The 16,497-nt window shown below is 39.0% G+C and overlaps 1 protein-coding gene across 1 annotated transcript in view; it reads left to right on the top strand.

Annotated features, from left to right (window-relative positions):
* trpa1b (transient receptor potential cation channel, subfamily A, member 1b) overlaps positions 1–16,497 on the top strand; it is a 47,901-nt gene that overhangs the window by 21,348 nt on the left and 10,056 nt on the right. The window contains exons 14-19 of the mRNA XM_022684007.2: positions 3,507–3,673; positions 5,161–5,251; positions 6,170–6,229; positions 6,382–6,480; positions 10,253–10,323; positions 12,516–12,669. Coding sequence (XP_022539728.1) covers positions 3,507–3,673; positions 5,161–5,251; positions 6,170–6,229; positions 6,382–6,480; positions 10,253–10,323; positions 12,516–12,669 — 642 coding nt within the window. The remainder of the gene's footprint in view (positions 1–3,506; positions 3,674–5,160; positions 5,252–6,169; positions 6,230–6,381; positions 6,481–10,252; positions 10,324–12,515; positions 12,670–16,497) is intronic.

Genomic DNA, 16,497 nt, shown 5'->3' with positions numbered 1-16,497 from the left:
GACATGACTTTATTAAATAAATAACAAATAAACAAATAAACAAACAGGGCAATAACGACTATAAATATATACATAAACAAACAAACAGAAAGCTAAGCTAAACAGATCACAAAGAAACAGGGCTAGGGATATATACAGGGGTAACTACATAAATATATACAAAATAAACAAAGAAACAAACAGGAACCAAACGTGACTAGAATATAAACGTGAACACAACTAACAAGAAATAAGCAAGAGCGTAACGAAACCGTGAATAAACAATAACGTAAACGTGGCGAGACAGACAACAGGGGAAGGTGCAAAGACCGACAGCAAACGTAAACTAACAGGTACTATTTATACTAAACATGAAACAATGAACACCTGGGGAAGGGGCGGAGCTACAAATTAGACACACGTGATGGAAAATTACAGGAGTAACACACTAGGAGACGGGGAAACAGAGGTAAACATAGCGAGGGCGTAACAGAAGCCCCTCCCTAAACGCGCAGCTCCCGAGGCGCGTAAAAACGAACCCCGGGGGCCGGCGGCGGGGAGAGGCCGGGAAACACAAGAGACGAGACCGGGGACTTGACTTGAGACAAAACAGGAGACTGGACTGAAGACCTGACATGAGACTGGACAGAGAAAGGAGACTGAACCTGGGACGTGACTGGAGACTGGACATTGGGAGAGACAGGAGACTGGACAGGAAACTGGACAGGGGACGATGACTGGACGTGAGACATGACGGGTGACTGGACAGGACTAGACAAGGGAACGGGAACCAAAACATTGACAGGAACAGACACGAAGACGGTGACAGGAACAGGCACAGAAAAACCAGACAAGACAGGAACCGGAACATAGACAGACACGGGGACCAGAACAGGAAGTGACATGGGTACCAAAACCACTTGGGGATGCCCAGGACTGGCTAAAGTCTGTGAGAAAGTTCGTGGAGCCAGCCTGGGCAAAGTTCTTGGGCTGGGATCCGGGGGCCTTGGGGTAGACCTGGGCACACGGGGCTTAGGGCAAAACTTAGTCCTGGGTGCAGGGACTGGCATAGGTGTGGTGACGGGCCTCGCTGGCGACGCGACGGCTTGGGCAGCAGAAGCTGGAGGCGCGGCGACTCGGGCAGCAGGAGCTGGCGGTGCGGCGACTGGGGCAGCAGGAGCTGGCGGTGCGGCATCTCGGGCAGCAGGAGCTGACGGCGCGGCGACTTGAGCAGCTGGGGCTGGCGGCGTGGTCGGCGCTGGAGCGGTAGGCACCGCTGGCACAGGGACATGGACGGTGGGCACTGCTGGCTTCGGCACATGGGCAGTGGACACCGCTGGCATAGGAACATGGGCGGTGTCTGGCACCGCTGGCATCGTAGCATGGGCGGTGGGCACCGCTGGCACAGGAACATTGGCGGTGGGCACCGCTGGCACAGGAACATTGGCGGTGGGCATAGCTGGCACAGGAACATAGGCGGTGGGCACCGCTGGCACAGGAACATTGGCGGTGGGCACCGCTGGCACAGGAACATTGGCGGTGGGCACCGCTGGCACAGGAACATTGGCGGTGGGCACCGCTGGCACAGGAACATTGGCGGTGGGCACCGCTGACCTTGGAGCATTGGCGGTGGGCACCGCTGGCACAGGAACATTCACATGAACCGACTTGGACCCTTGGGCTGTAGGTGTCTGAGTGGAGGCTTGGGCTGCTGAAGAGAGCACGGAGACTTGACTTGATTTTACCTCAGCGTATTCAGGTTCCGGGGCGGCAGGAGCAGTAGAGTGTAGCGCCGTTGCCATGGCGACCTTGGAGCGGAGATCTGCTGTCGCCCTCGGAGCCTCGAAAACCCGGACTGGAGTAGCTGATTCGCCGGAAGATTCCAGCGCATCGGAGCGTGGCTGGGCGGCCGCCGTGAAGACGGAATCTGCCGCCGTCGGAGAAGCAGGCGCCGCTGCAGCCAGAGAAACATGAGCCGTGGCAGCCGAAGAAGCATGAGCCGTGGGGATGCCTGGAGCTGCAGCCGCTGGAGGAGCTAGCTGGTTAGCCTCAGAGGCTAGCTGCGGAGCCGCCGAGGTGGAGCGCGCCCTGGGAGGCGGGTGGACGGAAGACGGCGTCTTGAAAGCCGGCGCTGCAGAAGATCGCTCCGGGACGTAGGCGGCCTCCTCCCGGAGACACGGAGGACATCTGAGAGCCGGAAGGATTAACTCATCCTCCGAACTGGACGCGGCTGCGAGGAGGTCCACGTAATCCCAGAAATAGGGATCCTCACAGCCTGCGTTTCTGCCCGCCTTGCCTACCTCGCGGTTCGGAGCGAGGCCGATGGCCCCAACCGTTAGCCCCCCCCCAAGAAAATCCTCCGATTTTTGGGACCTCTTAGAACGCCCAGCCCGAGGCCTTCTCCGGCCTCGAGGCCTCGGATTTTCCTGCGCCGAGGTCCCAAAGGGGGCATGACGGATGGCCAGCCCGGATCCAACCCAAGGGTTTCCCGCATAAACGTCCATGTTGTGGTCGGTCTTTATGTCACGCGCGGATGAGACGGGAGGCGGACGTTTAGACGGGTAAGACATGACTTTATTAAATAAATAACAAATAAACAAATAAACAAACAGGGCAATAACGACTATAAATATATACATAAACAAACAAACAGAAAGCTAAGCTAAACAGATCACAAAGAAACAGGGCTAGGGATATATACAGGGGTAACTACATAAATATATACAAAATAAACAAAGAAACAAACAGGAACCAAACGTGACTAGAATATAAACGTGAACACAACTAACAAGAAATAAGCAAGAGCGTAACGAAACCGTGAATAAACAATAACGTAAACGTGGCGAGACAGACAACAGGGGAAGGTGCAAAGACCGACAGCAAACGTAAACTAACAGGTACTATTTATACTAAACATGAAACAATGAACACCTGGGGAAGGGGCGGAGCTACAAATTAGACACACGTGATGGAAAATTACAGGAGTAACACACTAGGAGACGGGGAAACAGAGGTAAACATAGCGAGGGCGTAACAAAAAATTGTATAATATCTGCCCCTTTTATCCCAAAAATAATTAAGAACAATAGTACATTTCCAAAAATAAATAAATAAATAAAATAAAATTAATAAAACATTACATTAGGCCGATACATTCGTCTAAAGCGACTTACAATAGTGATGTACATTAGTAATAGAGAACATAGACGTTCAAGGTAAAAAAACAAAAAAAAAACATTTTTGACAGGGCCTAAATGAGGCTGAAGGGTAAAAGTGGGATATAGGAGTAGAGGAGGGGAAGAAGGAAAAGAGGAAGTTAAGTTTTTAGATGTGTTAGGAGAGTAAGTGCTCTTTGAAGAGCTCTGTCTTCAGGAGTTTCTTAAAGATAGCGAGAGATTCTCCTGATCTGGTAGTAAAAGGTAGTTTTTTCCACCATTGGGAAACTAGGTAGAAAAAACAGATTGTATGCTATGCTGTAAAGTTTGCAGTGTTAATAATGCTAAATGTGTGTGTTTGTACTCTAACAGAACACGGCTCTGCACTTAGCAGCGAGAGCAGGCCACGTTGCAGCAGTGAAGCTGCTACTGAACAGAGGAGCTCTATTCATGCTCAACAAAAACGGCGCCTCCTTCCTGCACGAGGCTGTACGCAACGGCAAGAAAGAAGTAGCTAATGCTGCTATTGAGAACGAGAGGTAAAATGAATACCATATGAGGAGATATTTAATCTTATTTGAATTATGATGAAGCAGTACAACATTTCAGAGAGTGTATTTCAATTAATAATATCACAAAATTGCATGCTGCCTCCAGACTTCCACTGCTTTTTTACAATCATTATACAACAAAGGGATGCTTATTGCTGTAATTGTGAAGAGTTCATTCATCGTTATATGAATACAAGGTTCCAGACTAGCTGTTTCACACCTAAACAAACATTCAGTATGGAATAAAACAGCTAAATGATTTTGATGACTAAGATAAAACATTAACATTAACAAATCATTCATGAACTATTTAGAACACACATATAAAGACTATAAAGAGACACTTTAAATGGTTCCATGTAGAAGCATCCAACAGCTTTCCAACTAAGCAGAAAATGTAGTTCAAAATAACTGTGGTGTAATTCAGGCATTTAGAAAATAATATGTAATAATTAATATGTAATATTATTGTATTTGGTACAAACTGTTGTAGCAGGGTTTCTTCTTGAAACCCTGGAACATCCATAATAAATAGAGGTGCCTCACTGATACTTACCCAATAATATGAGCTGTTTTCTAAATAGCATTTTAGTGTTTTCTTTGAGAATTGAGTTTTTTATGTGAAATGTATCTGATGAATTATGATAAATATGAACAGATACACAAAGTCCAAGGTCACATAGTTGGAACTTAGATTGTTAGATTGTGACTTTCAGGTGTTACATCAGTTAAAGCTCCACTAGGCAGAGTGTAATAAATGTGTCATTAAAACTAAAGGTCGGAAAGCAGGGCGCAGTTCTTGCGAGTGTTGGTCGCGGCCACCTCGGAAAACTTACAGAGTCTGGTTTGAGCTCAGAGGAGCTCCGGCACAGACACGAGAGCACCGCTATTCCTCTTATTACACCTCAATGCAGCACTGCAGTGAGTTTCAAGCGGTAATTTTCAAGGAAATCCTACCTAGTGGGGCTTTAAACTAGGCCTATTAAGCATATTATTTAAGTTATTGAGACCTGCAATTTAATAATTATGTAGCTAACTATATAATTATACAATAATATAATTATATTCTCAATCAGTTCAATTAGTCAGTATCTGGTATGTTAACAGCTTAACAAATAACTTAAAACATTACATAAGGTATTGAATTGAAGTGTGTCCCCTTTAGAGTTTAAAGTGTGGTTGGAGATAAGAAGTCATCACTGTTCTTTAACTACTGAGGCATAAAATGCATACCTAACATAGACATGTAAAATTATATCCACCTTATGGAATAACTTGGAATAAGTGAATGCTGTATGAATATTATCCATAAAAGTTTTAAGTGGGTCAGACCCTCATAAACGGAGGGAATTAGAGGCTAAACCACCTCAGATGGTTTGTACTCCACCAAAGTGGCCAAATTCTACAGTTATCTGTGCTTTTGTGCTCCTGTAAGCGAATCCCCCGCTGTCTGAAACTGTATCGATTCATTGCAGGTCCAGTGAGGCTTTGAGTCTGTTTAAAAAAGGCCCAGGCTTTCGCTGTGTTGTTCTGGACTTAATTGAGTTCCTTCCAGAATCTACCAAGGTATGTCTCTATATATGCAGAGAATATTTGTTTATATATTTAGTATATACCTGTATGTGTATAATAAAAATATATATGTACAGTATGTATTTTTATTTTGCAGTGAAATAAGTTGGTGAGAGTAAGATATCCATTTAATGTTGATGATTATCAACATATGAACAGAGTTTGGATACACACACACTCATTTAATGTTTTTCTTTATTTCTTTATTTCATTTATTATCTGAATTGGTAGATTAATATTAAAATATTAAATAAATTAAATATTAATTAAATAAAATATTAAAAAATATTAACTGTTTTTTTTTTACTAAATAATTCCAAATGTGTTCCTGTATAGCTTTAAAGTCTTAATATTACATTTACACTGTAAGAAAAATAATAACAAAAAGAAAGAAAACAGACTAAATGAGAAGAGGTGTTTCCAAACACTGGATCACAGAATGCACCCATTTAGAAATCTGACAACCCACTATTTGACCTTGCTTCAACTCCAATAATTCATACTGTCTTGCCATGAGCACACTGCGTGTTTTGTCAGTGTTCTGCCTCACTCACAGGATAATACCTCACAACATATACAGGTGTTTGGGCATTGTCAAGCCGTTCACTGAGGTAACACCTAAAGATCCATTTACATACGACTCTTCCATGACTTTTGGCATTGTCAGTATATTTCTGCAGTCTGTAGAACAATCTTATATGCATATATGGACGTGTGACTGTAGGTAGGTTTTTGCTAACTAACATGCACAGTTTCTACTTGTTTTGCTGTTATTTAGCTAGACTTGTGATCAGTGGATCTCCTACGTTGTTGGAGAGAAAACCTGAGGGCACATAGGCTCTTTGCAAACTCTACAACCATGCTCTAGATCCACATTAAGAAGTTAATGAAGCTCTATTTCTCACTCTACAGCACCTCCTGGACCTGTGTATGGTAGAATCAGAGCATGACCCAAACAACATCAACTACCATGTAAGCCCTGAGCAAATCTCCATGCATAACACAACAAGAAACACACACAAAAAAAGAAACATTGCAGTTCTGCATATTGCTCTCTTAGTGATCTTATTATTGCTGACACTGTTTACGACTGTGTGCTCTCATATAACAATCTTTATTCACAGATCACTTACAATTTCAAGTGGCTTCAGGCTCCAATTCTGCTCAAGAAGTATGCTAAGACGGACAAATCAATGAATTTTCAGCCTCTGGCAGCACTGAATGTGAGTCGCAGCAGCGGTTTTCTTTTGTTTACGCGCATATTTTCCTAAATTACCCAAATGAACACTGACATTATTATTATTTTCAGATACACACATTAAAATATAGTTGGGATTCTGATATTTATAAATAGAGATGTTTATAAAGAGAACTTGAAATGGAAGCTCTGAGAATACATTCTTACCATAGAATGTTTCAAAGTGTACTGTACCATTAAAGCCAAAACAACCAATAGAAATTTGCTTCTTTAGTTCTTTAGTTAAAGCAAGATATGCTATGAGGCTAATCAAGCTAGCTAACAGATAATGAAAGTTTACACCCTACCAATTAGCATAGTGCTAACTGTGTGCTAGATTATCACACACTTGTAGTGGAGTTATGTGGCTAATGGAGCTAACAGTTAATGAAAGTTTACACTCTATCAGTTAGTGTAGCATAGTGCTAACCATGGGCTAGATCAGTGTTTCTGCTAGATCAGGCTCAACCACCCTGGGGTGCCGTCTGGCTTCATCGGGGGTGCCGTCAAAATATTGCGCCTCACGTGCATATTTCCTTTCCAGAGTCAGCTCGTGTCGGGGTGTGTCCCAATTCACAGGCAGCATACTCTGAAGGATGCGACCCACAGAGGCGGTGTATTACTGCGCAGCTGTGACGCAATCTGTCTTCTAATACAGCCTCTGAAGGATGCAGCCCTTAAATTGGGACACACTGTAAAGTTTTTGTCCCCCACGCGATGCACGTGCTATTTTATTTCATATTCCGCCAGCAACAACCCTCGTTCTCACCTGAAGTTCTGCGCCAGCACCACCCCCCCCGGTTTCTCCTGAATTTCTGCGCCAGCACCCCCCCCCCCCAGCACCCCCCCCCCCCCCCCAGCCCCGTTCTCACCTGAAGTAAACTGGGGTGCCGTGACAACTCGCATACATTTAAAGGGTGTCGTGATAGAAAAAAGGTTGAGAAACGCTGGGCTAGATTATCACACATTTGCAGTGGAGTTAGGTGGCTAATGGAGCTAGCTACTAGCGAATGAAAGCCTTCACCCTACCAGTTACTGTAATATAGTGCTAACTGTGTGCTAGATTATCACAAACTTTGCAGTTATGTGGCTAATGAAGCTAACAGTTAGTGAAAGCCTTCACCATATCATTTAGTGTAGCATAATGCTAAATGTGTGCCAGATTATTATACACTTGCAGTAGAGTTATGTGGCTAATGAAGCTAACAGTTAGTTAAAGCCTTCACTATATCATTTAGTGTAGCATAATGCTAAATGTTTACCAGATTATTACACACTTTGGTATTAGAAATAGAGTTATGAGGTTAATGAAGCTAACAGTTAATGAAACCTTGCATCCTATCAATTAACATAGTGCTAATGGTCTGCATAAATCAAGCAAAGTTAGTGAAGACTGGAAATAATAGTTAAATAGTAACATATAACATATAATCACATTTGTAGCTAAACTGAGTCAAAATAGAGTCTAACTATATAATAACATATATTTTTGGCATACTGGATCACTTTATCTAACCTCTTAAGTAGCCTCTGCCTTTTTTATCCCAGCTGCACACAGACCACTGATATAAATGTGAACACACCTTAGTAATCTAAACAAGTTGTAATACATTTTCTTGGCTAAAGTATCTTATCTTAAATGGTTAACATGTTAAGGAGAAAAGTAGCAGCTCAGTGTCTGTTATTCATCTTTCTGAGCTCAAGGTCTTCTACATCTGTTAAACTCGCTCCCAATATTTACTCTGGATTTATTCCATCTTTGGTCAGTGGGCTTTTTCATTGAATGCCAAAGCTTTTCAGGCTGTGTAGCAACTAAGATTTGCTTGCTAGCTTCCATGGCTGCTGCCCCGCTGTTGTGGTTTTTAATGCTGGCAACCTTGAGGGTGGGGAATTAATGTTGGGGAATGAGCAGCAGGTGGAGACAGAGACAAACCCCACACAGATTACAGCGACCTACTGCATAGTTTTAGTAATAAAATACTGGCTTTAGCTCTGCTGACAAGAGATGGCAGTGATTAAACTTACTGAAATATAATTCCTAATGGTCCTTTAAGTTTAGATTAGATAAAATAATCCTTTATTATTTCCACAGCTGGGGAAATTACATTAGGAAATATACAAACACTATAAAAATCTTATATATATATATATAAATATATATGTACAAAAATATATATATATATATATACAAGATATACATTGTTAACTTAGATTAGATACTGCACATAGTAAAGTAGACAGTGGCCTAAAGGAAGGACCTGTGGTATCTCTCTTTCACACGCCGCGGGTGCAGAACAGAAACACAGTGTAATATTGATGGCTGTGTGTTTTACCCCCTGGCAGGAAAGCATACGGCTGTAAAGTTCATTTACTCAATTTGGCTGTGTATCTGCTCAGCCCTCTGCCCTGTACTTAACTCATCATCAGCCTCAAATCAGCGCTGATGCTAATTACCTGCTTTTTTGGTTAGCTACATTAGCCTTGCATCGCTTAAACTAAAGAAGCAAACCTGTCTTGTCTTGGCTTTCTGATTATATTTGGGGTTAGAAGGGGAACTGTTGAATTAAATATGTGGCTCAATGCTGCAGTGTCAGTGTAAGAATGTCCTCATGGCAAAAACTGTAGATTAGTCGAACATTCATGCTGGTGGACATGAGATGTTCTCAGAGGGTTCAACAAAAAAACACATTTTAAGGATGTTTTAAGTAAGTGAATCCTATAAATAATGCATTTAGAATAAAAATACTCTACATATATTTATTTATTTTATATCTTAAAAGTTTTTTTTGTGAAACACTCCATTCTGTAGAGGCATGTTCACACTGGTAGTAAATAAAACCAGTCATTTGTATTAATAAACAACATGATACCAAGACTTTAGGCTTTAACTTTGTTTAACTTTTGGCTTTAAGGACTAATAAAGATTATATATTTATTCATAAATTCAATAATTAGAAAACTCATCTCTTAACATTAGTGCTTCAACCAATATTTTTTGTGCTTGTTTGCCATTAACACACATTGACAGGCAGTTAACATTATGTAAAAACAACATCTTGAGATCAGATTTCACTTACACTTACACTTACACTTACACTTACACTTACACTTACACTTACAACTTACAAAAACAAAACATCTACATCCATCCATACCTTCCATCCAATCATACCTACATTATTTTACCAACATTTATGCAAACATGCATACACAAACATACAAACACATATGCACCTATTTTTATTTTAGATTTTTTAACTGAGCTAAGATACATAATAACTTAGAAGGTGTGTACCTTCTTATAAAAATCAGTAACTTTAATTGTAGAGCTTCAGCCAATATGTTCTTTTTTGTACTGTCTGTGTGGGTTTTAGCCTGTGAACCTGCTCACTGCTAAAATATTAGGTACTTTGAGAAGACATTGAATTATCTGACCTGCCAAAATGAAACATATGATAGACTGTCAAGGCAAGGCAACTGTCTCAAAATAAGGCACCAAAATAACACACTTTATACCTCAGCACCCACCTCCACTTTTTTATTTATTTCTGAAGGAAAACAAGTTTCAGCAAATCTCATAAATCATTCAGTAAAAGGAGGAAAAAGAGAAAAACTCGAGCCTTGAGCTCATGAAGGGATTTCGTATGTTCTAAAGAGTAAAGCAGTGTAATCATGGTCAGTCAAATACAGCCTGGAGCTGTTCGCTGAAAGACTTGTTTATCTTCTGTGCTATTGACTGAGTTCTCTCATGTCTCCAGGCGATGGTGCAGTACAACCGGCTCGAGCTCCTCACTCATCCAGTGTGTCAGAAATACTTAGAGATGAAATGGTAAGCTGATATCACTCCACCGTCCTCAAACTTCTGTAAGACTTTACTCTATAATCCCACTTCTGAATCAAAGCATTTATAACCACTTATAATCGGATTTAGACTGTAATTACCAGATATGTTTAAAGGCTACTATAGTAGTACAACAGTAGTACTACTGTAATACTATACTTAAGTACTGAAATGCTGTAACTGTATTTACTGTATTATTATTATTCCTACTTCCACTTTTACTTCACAATATATTTTCAATTTGATGAATCATTACAAAACCCACATTATCACTAAAGCCAGAGCATCTACCCCTCTGCACTTCCAACAGGTTTGATTTAGTTCATTGAGCAAATCAAGCACACAAACTGATCTTAAAATTCTGCATTTTACTCTGCAAACATTTGACTGTTATCTGTAATTTCTACAAAATATAGTTCTTTACTTTCAATTTCAGTACTTTAGTAGTAATTTTGGAATAAATTACTTGCAATACTTAAGTAAAAAATACTTTTACTTGAGTGTGGAGCTTTAAAAGCACTTTAACTTCTAATCAAGTCACTTTTTTGAAAGAGCTCTTGTACTTTTACTCAAGTCTGGTATTTTAGTAATGTCTGGTAATTACTCTGCTTAATGCACTTTTACAGAGACCACTGCCACAAAAAAAATAAGTAGGTTCTCCTATGACATTGTTTTAAATAACCACTGCAGAAAACAATTGAAACATTTATGGCAGTGCTTTACAGAGCACCTGAGGATACAATAGTGGTTCTTTTGAGGAACTGCTGTAGAGAATCCCCAAGAAGCCCTTAAAGAACCACTTTTGATTCCCTTAAAAAACCTTTAATGAGCAATTTTTGCAAATGAGGTGTGGAGATATTTTAACTTCAAAAAAGTCCAAAAAGGTTAAAAGAAGACTTGCTTTAAAACCTTTACATTACTACATTTTAAACATAGCTCATTATGGGAAAAGACATAGTTATTTTATGGCTGCTCTCCAAAATCTCATTGTGGCATTGTTTTAATAGTGTACAGAAACCACTTTTGACCATAAAATCATAAAAGAGCCTCCTCAGATTCACTGGTGGTTCTTTGAAATACAGTAGAAGCACCACTTTTGGCTTCTGAAGTGCTCCTTGGAGCAGTGCCAGAGTGGAACTAGGGCAGGTAAAGGACTGCTTTACTGTAGCTCACTCCTCTCACACCTCTGGAGCTGTAATGGATTATTTCACACAAAATGTCTAACACACTTCAGCTCCTGTGCTGATAGAGGTGCAGGATGTACTGAGAAGTTCCAGTGCAGTTCTAAAGTGAAACTCAGCACTGCAGGAGTTTTGGGACATTAGACTTTTAACCCCAAGCTGGTAATAATTACTGTGTTTACTTTTACCTATTTAATACACTATGATTATTTGTGCTATTAAATTAAATTTCACTTTACTGCTTATAATGTTTTCTATTGTATTTACATCTGCTTTTTACTCCAAATCTGCATATAACCTTTTCCACAACTTGCTTCACTATTGTGACTATTATTATACCATTATATTCACTGCACTATTTTTATAATGCTCTGTCTGGTCATGTCTGACTTGAATAGAAGGATACTTCTCCCAGATCTTTAGTGTGTGGTCTGTCACCATGTCACCATCCTTGCCATTTACACAATTAATCCAATAACATTTTTTTTCTACAATTAGTAAATAAACTAGTTTCAAACATTGCCTGGTTCATGTTTCCATGTGTCTGGACTGGCTGTAGAAACGTTTCACTGAGATTTCCGCCTTATTTTTTAGTCAATTGAGTGTAATGTTATGTGACGACTAGATGGTACAAGCAGCATTTCCATATGAAACCAAAGGTCAATGTTTAAAAGAAAATTAAGCATCATGGTGCAACAGTTTAATAAGAAATCAAATTAAGGTAAATCTGATGTTTGTTCTATAAAAATGTTTTAAAAGCTATGCCGACACGGGTAAAACAATTGGAAATTTTGATTACTGTCTAAAAAGTCCCTTTAGCATAGTTTCTCTTATTGTAAACTTAAGAAGCTCACCGTAGATATAAAACAGGTCTTGGTTGATGGACTACATCTGTGCTCAGTTATCAATCATGTTCATCAGATTTATGACTGAACCCTTGTTTAAACTTCACACTAAAGCACTGCAGTTCTAATGGTTATGTGTTTTTTCCCATGTCAGGAAAGCATACGGGAGTAAAGTTCATTTACTCAATCTGGCCGTGTATCTGCTGGGCCTGCTGCCCCTCACATACCTCATCATCAACCTCAAACCCACCCAGAACACCTCCGTCAACGGCACCACCGTCACCATGGCTTCTGTTTCCTTCAGAACGGTACCGCCTAACACACAGCATGACAAGCACTCTGTATACACCGCTTTCTTCAGGCTCTGTGAGGAAAAAGAAAGAAAATCATGCATTATTCACTCCATAAAGAGTGAGAGTGTTTGTGTGAGGCAGTATTGATGCTGACTGGGGTGGTTTTGACTGAGAAATAACAGCCTGTGATGCTTATTGATAAAAAATGAATGGGGGGATATAAGTGTCTGAGTTATTGTGGTTGGTTTAGAGGAGTTTAGGTCAAATATGCTTTATGAAAATGACAACACGGTGGTTTTTATTCCATAGGCAAGGCAGGCCTATCAGCATTTGCATTTATGTCATTTGACTGAGGCTCTTATCCAGAGCAAATTTACATTTGAATCATATCACATAGGTAGGAGAATATTGTGTACCATGTTGTGTATTCTCCATTCTGAGGCTATTAGCCATAATGCTAATTTTAATCCTATCACTATGAATTAATTTGCTAGCCAAATAGTCTACTGATCATTTTTACAATAAGTAACAGCTTAACTGAATAGTAAAACATTCTGCATACACTCAAAATCACTGCTTGATTTAATAGCTTATTTTAATCATGGATAGTGGTTCCAAATAACTAAAAACAGAAAAACTGAATAACATATATATATATATATATATATATATATATATATATATATATATATATATATATATATGTATAAAAATACTAACACAGCCAAATTTGGTTTGCTTTATTTGAATTAAATTTTATATTTATATATTTTCTACATTTCAGTTTGTCATGGAGGCCAAACACAAGACAGACAGGTGTGGATACTAAACACACAGTGTATTAAATAAAGGGTTAAACTTATAAGAATAGTCAGGGACAGGCAGGATAAATAACCAAAGGGCAGTATATATAAACACCATACCAGACTGAGCAGGCAAGGAGGTTATACACAAAAAATCCAGAGTATAATCAAAAGGGCAAGGCAAAAAAGAGGTCAGTAACAAACGGTCAAAAAAAAAAAAGAAAGAAACACAAGTAGAAGAGCTATGAGACACAGATTAACTCAAACTGGGGCTATTTATACAAGGAAAGACACGTGAACTAATTAGAAGGCCGGCGAGCTAGAACACAGAAGCGTTCAGGAATTTCCGGGAGAATAGATGCAGGTGTATCCTACAAAATTAAGTCTTTATTGAGAGAACTAGAGTCTGTAGCAGGCAGACAGACAGTGACAGGACTGACACAGTTACATGAATTGTATTGTAACAAATACATTTTACAAATGATGACGACGTTCTTTGGTACCAGTTCATGAGCGGTCATTGTAGCATTCAACCAACATAAAGACACACAGCAGCAGAGCGAAATGTAACTTGCTCATACAGCCTTGAACATCAAGGTCAGAAATGCACAATATAATATACATAATAAGTAAGTATTTAGGCACATTAGGCACATTCAGGGAATGACTACACACTGATGGTGAGTGAGTGGGCCAGTGGCCATGCCACATCATATCTTGTCTGCAGAAATTTGAGTTTGAATGCAAATGAATTTTGAACATTGTGTCTACTACAAAAAGTAAGTGCTATTTAAAGCTTAGTTATTTGTGTTAAAATAATAAAAAAAACAATACATTTTTAGATGCAAAAGGTAATTAATTTGAGTCATACTGTCATATTTTCTTTGTGTTAATCCAACAGACATTCAAACATTTTGTGAGCGCACTCTTTACAAGATCCTGCACTAGTTTATTCAAATTAAGAAGCCTTTAACAAAATTAAGCAGCAAAAAATGTATAGAGTTAATATAAAGTGCTGTCAGGGTCTCTGCAGGTATGAGGAAAATCTACATACTTAAATGGAAGTCTGCCTGCTAAGATTTAAAACCTTAATAAAGTGTACAACGTCCAATATATATTAAAATAAGTATAATATGAATATAAAAATATTGTATTAACAAAAAATGTAAAACGTCTAACTTAACTCATATACACTGTATATCATTAAACAGTGGTGGCCCACTTGTAGGGAGATGTTGCTCATTTGTTATGTAACACACAGTTAAATCAGCACCACACACACACACACACACACACACACTACTTACTATTAATACTATCATGTCAGTGTCACAGCTATGCACAGGACAAACCCCAACCCCAGTAATGTCTGATCAGTGTTGGTTCTCTGCTGCTCCCTGTGATGAGCCTCAGCCTCTAAACTGTACATCTATTCAGAACACCTGTATGGTAGGTGTTTCTGATAAAATGGCCATCAAGTGTAGCTACAATTTGCTACAAAATGTGTAGCTCATTAACTGGACACTCTGTATATATTAAACGTCAGCAGATGCATTACATACATTTCTCTTTAAATAATTTGCTAAAAGCATAAGCAGTAAAAAGTTTACTTGTTTCTAAAAGTGTCTCAGTGATGTCAGCTCTTTACCATTACCCTTCACGTGTATCTCATTAGCCGCAACTGATGGCTCAGAATGACCCATTATTCACCTGGCCTTGTTGGCCCTGATGTGTTTTGCTTTGACAAGTCCATTTTAAGTGCCATTATTCATAGCGCTCTACATCGTCATCACCACATATACCTTGCTATGCATGTGACCTTGTCCTTCTCCAATTACTTTTGTGTGGTCACGTTCATTATGATCTGAACCCTATTTATCAACCTTTACCTCTCAAGGGTACAGTGAATTCATAATGATGTGAACTGTTTCTGTTTCAAACTAATGTAAATAGCAGATATCAAACACATTTGCTTAAATGTGTGTTAGAACACTTAGGTAAGTAGGTATACAGATAGATGGGATAGATATGTAAATATATAAATAAATATATAGGAAAATCTAAAGATGAATAAATAGGTATATGTAAGTATGTTCATAGAAAGGTTGTTGGGTGGATAGGTAGGTTGTAGGGTAGATATGTAGGCAGGTATGTAAGTATAAAGGGAGATAGGTCATTATGTAAGCAGTTATTTACAATAAGTATGTGGATTTATATGTAATTTGATGAACACAGTAGGTCAGTAGTTCAGAAGACAGGTATATAGTAAGCAGTGGGAAAATACAGCTCTGGAAAAAAATTAAGAGACCACTTCAATTTATGAATCAGTTTCTCTAATTTTACTATTTATAGGTATATATTTGAGTAAAATGAACATTGTTGTTTTATTCTATAAATTATGGACAACATTTCTCCCAAATTCTAAATAAAAATATTGTTATTTAGAGCATTTATTTTCAGGAAAAGAGAAATGGCTGCAGAGATGCAGAGCTTTCAGACCTCAAATAATGCAAACAATGATAACAGCCATCTTCCTCTTGATGGTATTCCAGAGATTTTCAATTTGGTAAAATGAAAGAAACTAATTTTTAAGTGGTCTCTTATTTTTTCCAGCGCTGTATATAGAAATAATATATAGTTAGGCAGGTAAATAGTGAGGTAGGTTTATATAGTTAGTTAGTTTGTTAGTTAGCTAGTTAGCTAGCTAGCTAGTTAGTTAATTAGCTAGTTAGTTAGCTAGTTAGTTAGTTAGTTAGATAGTAAGTTAGTTAGCTAGTTAGTTTGTTAGTTAGCTAGTTAGTTAGTTAGTTAGTTAGATAGTAAGTTAGTTAGCTAGTTAGTTTGTTAGTTAGCTAGTTAGCTAGCTAGTTAGTTAGTTAATTAAATAGCTAGTTAGTTAGTTAGTTAGTTAGTTAGTTAGTTAGTTAGTTAGTTAGTTACCTAGCTAGCTAACTAGTTAGTTAGTTAGTTAGTTAGTTAGTTAGTTAGTTAGTTAGTTAGTTAGTTAGTTAGTTAGTTAGTTAGTTAGTTAGTTAGGCAG

This window comes from Astyanax mexicanus, chromosome 1 (assembly GCF_023375975.1).
Source record: "Astyanax mexicanus isolate ESR-SI-001 chromosome 1, AstMex3_surface, whole genome shotgun sequence".
Lineage (NCBI taxonomy): Eukaryota > Metazoa > Chordata > Actinopteri > Characiformes > Acestrorhamphidae > Astyanax > Astyanax mexicanus.
The sequence above is the reverse complement of the archived record's forward strand: the minus strand, read 5'-3'. Positions and strand labels throughout refer to the sequence as shown.